Source organism: Olea europaea, chromosome 20, assembly GCF_002742605.1.
Source record: "Olea europaea var. sylvestris chromosome 20, O_europaea_v1, whole genome shotgun sequence".
Taxonomy (NCBI): domain Eukaryota; kingdom Viridiplantae; phylum Streptophyta; class Magnoliopsida; order Lamiales; family Oleaceae; genus Olea; species Olea europaea.
Window position 1 is genome coordinate 2,936,343 of NC_036256.1, and position 3,083 is coordinate 2,939,425.

The 3,083-nt window shown below is 38.4% G+C and overlaps 1 protein-coding gene across 1 annotated transcript; it reads right to left on the bottom strand.

Moving 5' to 3' along the window:
• Positions 1-34: 34 nt before the first annotated feature.
• LOC111368961 (interactor of constitutive active ROPs 2, chloroplastic-like) lies at positions 35-2,415 on the bottom strand (the record flags this gene model as incomplete). Its single annotated transcript, XM_022990454.1, has 3 exons — positions 35-272; positions 348-530; positions 837-2,415. Coding segments are annotated over 2 exons (1,746 nt in total), but the record flags the coding sequence as incomplete, so codon positions are not given.
• Positions 2,416-3,083: the final 668 nt, after the last annotated feature.

A 3,083-nucleotide genomic window follows, 5' to 3' on the forward strand; every position in this document is an offset into this window, starting at 1 on the left:
ACACACACACACATTTTCATATGAAACTAGACAATTAAAGGATAGCTAAAGAAATTAGGTCTCAGAAGAACCAAATACAACAGTTTCTACACCTAAATAATGCCTTAACTGCATATATCAGACAAGATAACCTGTCATGTGCAATACTTGCAAATTTCACCAAAAACCATTATAAATGGTAGGTTGAAACAAAGATAGTTCATAATTCCACATAACTATACATTTCAACTAAAGCTCTCTGAATGTCTCGGTTGTACCCATAACCAACATGCCTGAAAAGATACATGCAATCACCAAATAATGACAGACAAATCAATAAAAGAGCTTAATGCAAAATGGAATGGAACCTGTCAAATATTCAATCTATTTCTGGCCCTTCTTCAGCAAAACGCCGAACTTCTTCAGCACATTGCCATTTTTCTTCTTGGGTGAGTCATCTTCTGTATCTTCAGAATAGGGTAAATTCAACTTTCCACCAATAGTGTGGTAGTCAAAAGAACTCGTACTCTTGACATATTTGCCATTATTACCTGTTGAAGACAATTTTAGACAAATAAATGTGTCCCTTCTCTAAGGCTTAAACTTTTAGCATATGATCTAATATGATATTAGAGAAGACAAAGGTCTTGATTTCAAGTCTCGACACAACTTATTTTTGAAGATTGAGCACATGTTAAGCCTTTGATAAAATATATAAATCTAGCCTGCATATGATATATTCTTTTGAAAGGTAGCCTGCACATGATAAATGACATGTTGAATACACAATATTTAAAAAAATAGAAGTGGCCCATCTCTACCTGATTAAGCTTTTAAACAATGTAATTCAACATTACCGGTTGAGAGTATTGCAGCAGCTGCCTCAGCAGCCTTCCTCCACTGTTCCGCCTGCACCTTTAATCTCCTCAGTTCAGCTTCCATCTCCGAATTTGCAACCTGTGCTGCGTCGAGCTGCTCAGCAACGCGTACTGCTTTACCACTACTTTTATCTGCTTCCTCAGTTAAATATCCAAGCTTCATTAAGGCCTCTCGCTCTGCAGTGCGTGCTTCTTCTGCCACAACAAGAGCCTCATCATTTGCTTTGCCTCTTTCTACTTCAGTTTTCATGATTTCAGACTTCAGCATCTCATTTTCCTCTGCTATGCACTGCAACTGCGTCTCCTTGTCCAATAAACTTGCCTTCATGTCTGCTAAAACTGACTCTGATTTCTTCAGTTCAATTTCTAGTTCAGTTTCTTTTTCTGTTGGCTGTTCTTCCTCCTTCAGATTTGTTTCCTTTTTCTCAAATGAAATACTTTGCAGTGCATTTTCCTTTTCAATCAGCTTTGCCTTCAGTTCCTCAACATCAGCTCTAGATACTTTTAGCTTTATCTCAAGTTCAGCTTCTCTTTCACTCGAGTCCGATTTTGCTCGCTCCACAACTTCATAAGCATTCCTAATCTGCAATGTGCTCTGAATATAATCTTCCTGATATCTTCTTTCAGCAGCCTCTAGTGCAGCTTTAAGTTGACTTGCTTCCAGTTTCAAATTGGTAAGTTCAGTTTTCAGCAGCTTTGATTCATTAGATTCTCCATCCACAGAAGAGATGTAATCAGTGCTTGGATGATCCGTTTTCTTGTTGCTGTTGCCTAGATCCACCTGGAGTTTGCCAACAAGTTCCTCCAGTGAATTCACTCTATTCTTCGATTGCTCCAAGTCGAATACCAAAGATTTGTATGATTCCACAACATTGACATGTTCAGAACGTACTGTTTCCTCAGTAGTCTTCACCACTTCCAGTTGCATTTGGGCTCTAGTAAGTTCTTCAAGCACCCGAGCTTCCGATTCTTTGCTATTACTTAGCTGGCTCTTCAATTTCTCAACAAACTCAAGGATCCTTGCGAGTTCTAGTCTCAAGTTCTGAACTTCGGCTTGAGCTGACTCTGCACGTCTAGCCTGGGCAGCTTCTGCTTCAGCCACCCTGTCCAGCTGAATCCTAAGCCTCTGTATGTCATGCATTGCAGAAGCCAAGGCAGATGAGTCCATCGAATGCTGCTTCTGGACAGCCTCCAATTCAGACTGCCATGCTCTGTCTCGATCCTGAGAGATCTTGCGCAATTCTTGGATACGAGAGTCCTCACAATCGGAAAGCTCAATCAGCTGTTTCTCAGTCTCCTTGAGTTTTGTTGCAATGACTGCAAGCTGCTTCTTAGCTTCTTCGGCCTCCTGCTGAGTCCTCCTCTTCCGAGATTCAGATGAGTTCAGCTGATCCTTTGACTTACCCAGTTCCTCTTGGAGCTGAGCAAGCTGGCTTTCCAATTCAGAGACGCGGTTTGGTCGCTTCTTCTGAAAATTTACAGGAAGAGAAGGGATGTCAAAGACGGATAAAAAGCACCTCACTAAAATTTTCAGAATAAAAACAGAATTCACGGGATTTTAATGATTTAAGATGGATGCAACGAAGGTTGATCCAAGAATTTGTTGTTACCCTGTTAAATATAATAAATGACACTTCAAATCCCTCAAACCTAGGTGGAAAAACAAAGTAAAATGCATGAGGTGCACAAATTACAAAAGAAAAAGTAATGCCGTACGCATGCTAAAATGGCTATATTGTCTTGTGAGGAAAATTCTCAAGATAATTATTTATATACACTTCACTTATTTATTACTTTCCTCTCATAAGTCTTCCAAAATATGAACATGTTAAATTTAAATCGTAATGACAACAGAATCAAACTTCTGCACCCGAACTATTTTGAAGAAGTTACACTTTGAAATAGCAAGAGGCAATATCCAATGCTTCCATTCGATGAACTAAAAATTTATTGGTACACTACTTGAAATAGCAAGCCATATTTCAATGCTTCCATTTGATGAACTAAAAGTTTCTTTCGGCCTAAATAATAATTAACCTAAATGGTATTTAGATATTGCAAAGCTTCCATTTGATGAGTGAACAGTTCTTTCTGCCTAACTTAACCTAGAAATTAGACTAACAAGTCTAGCACATGTTTTTACCATCTGAAAAATATTTTTAGTTATATTCGAGAATTTTCTTCTGTCATTTCAATTGATAGTTTCAAACTGTCAAATATTGAGAG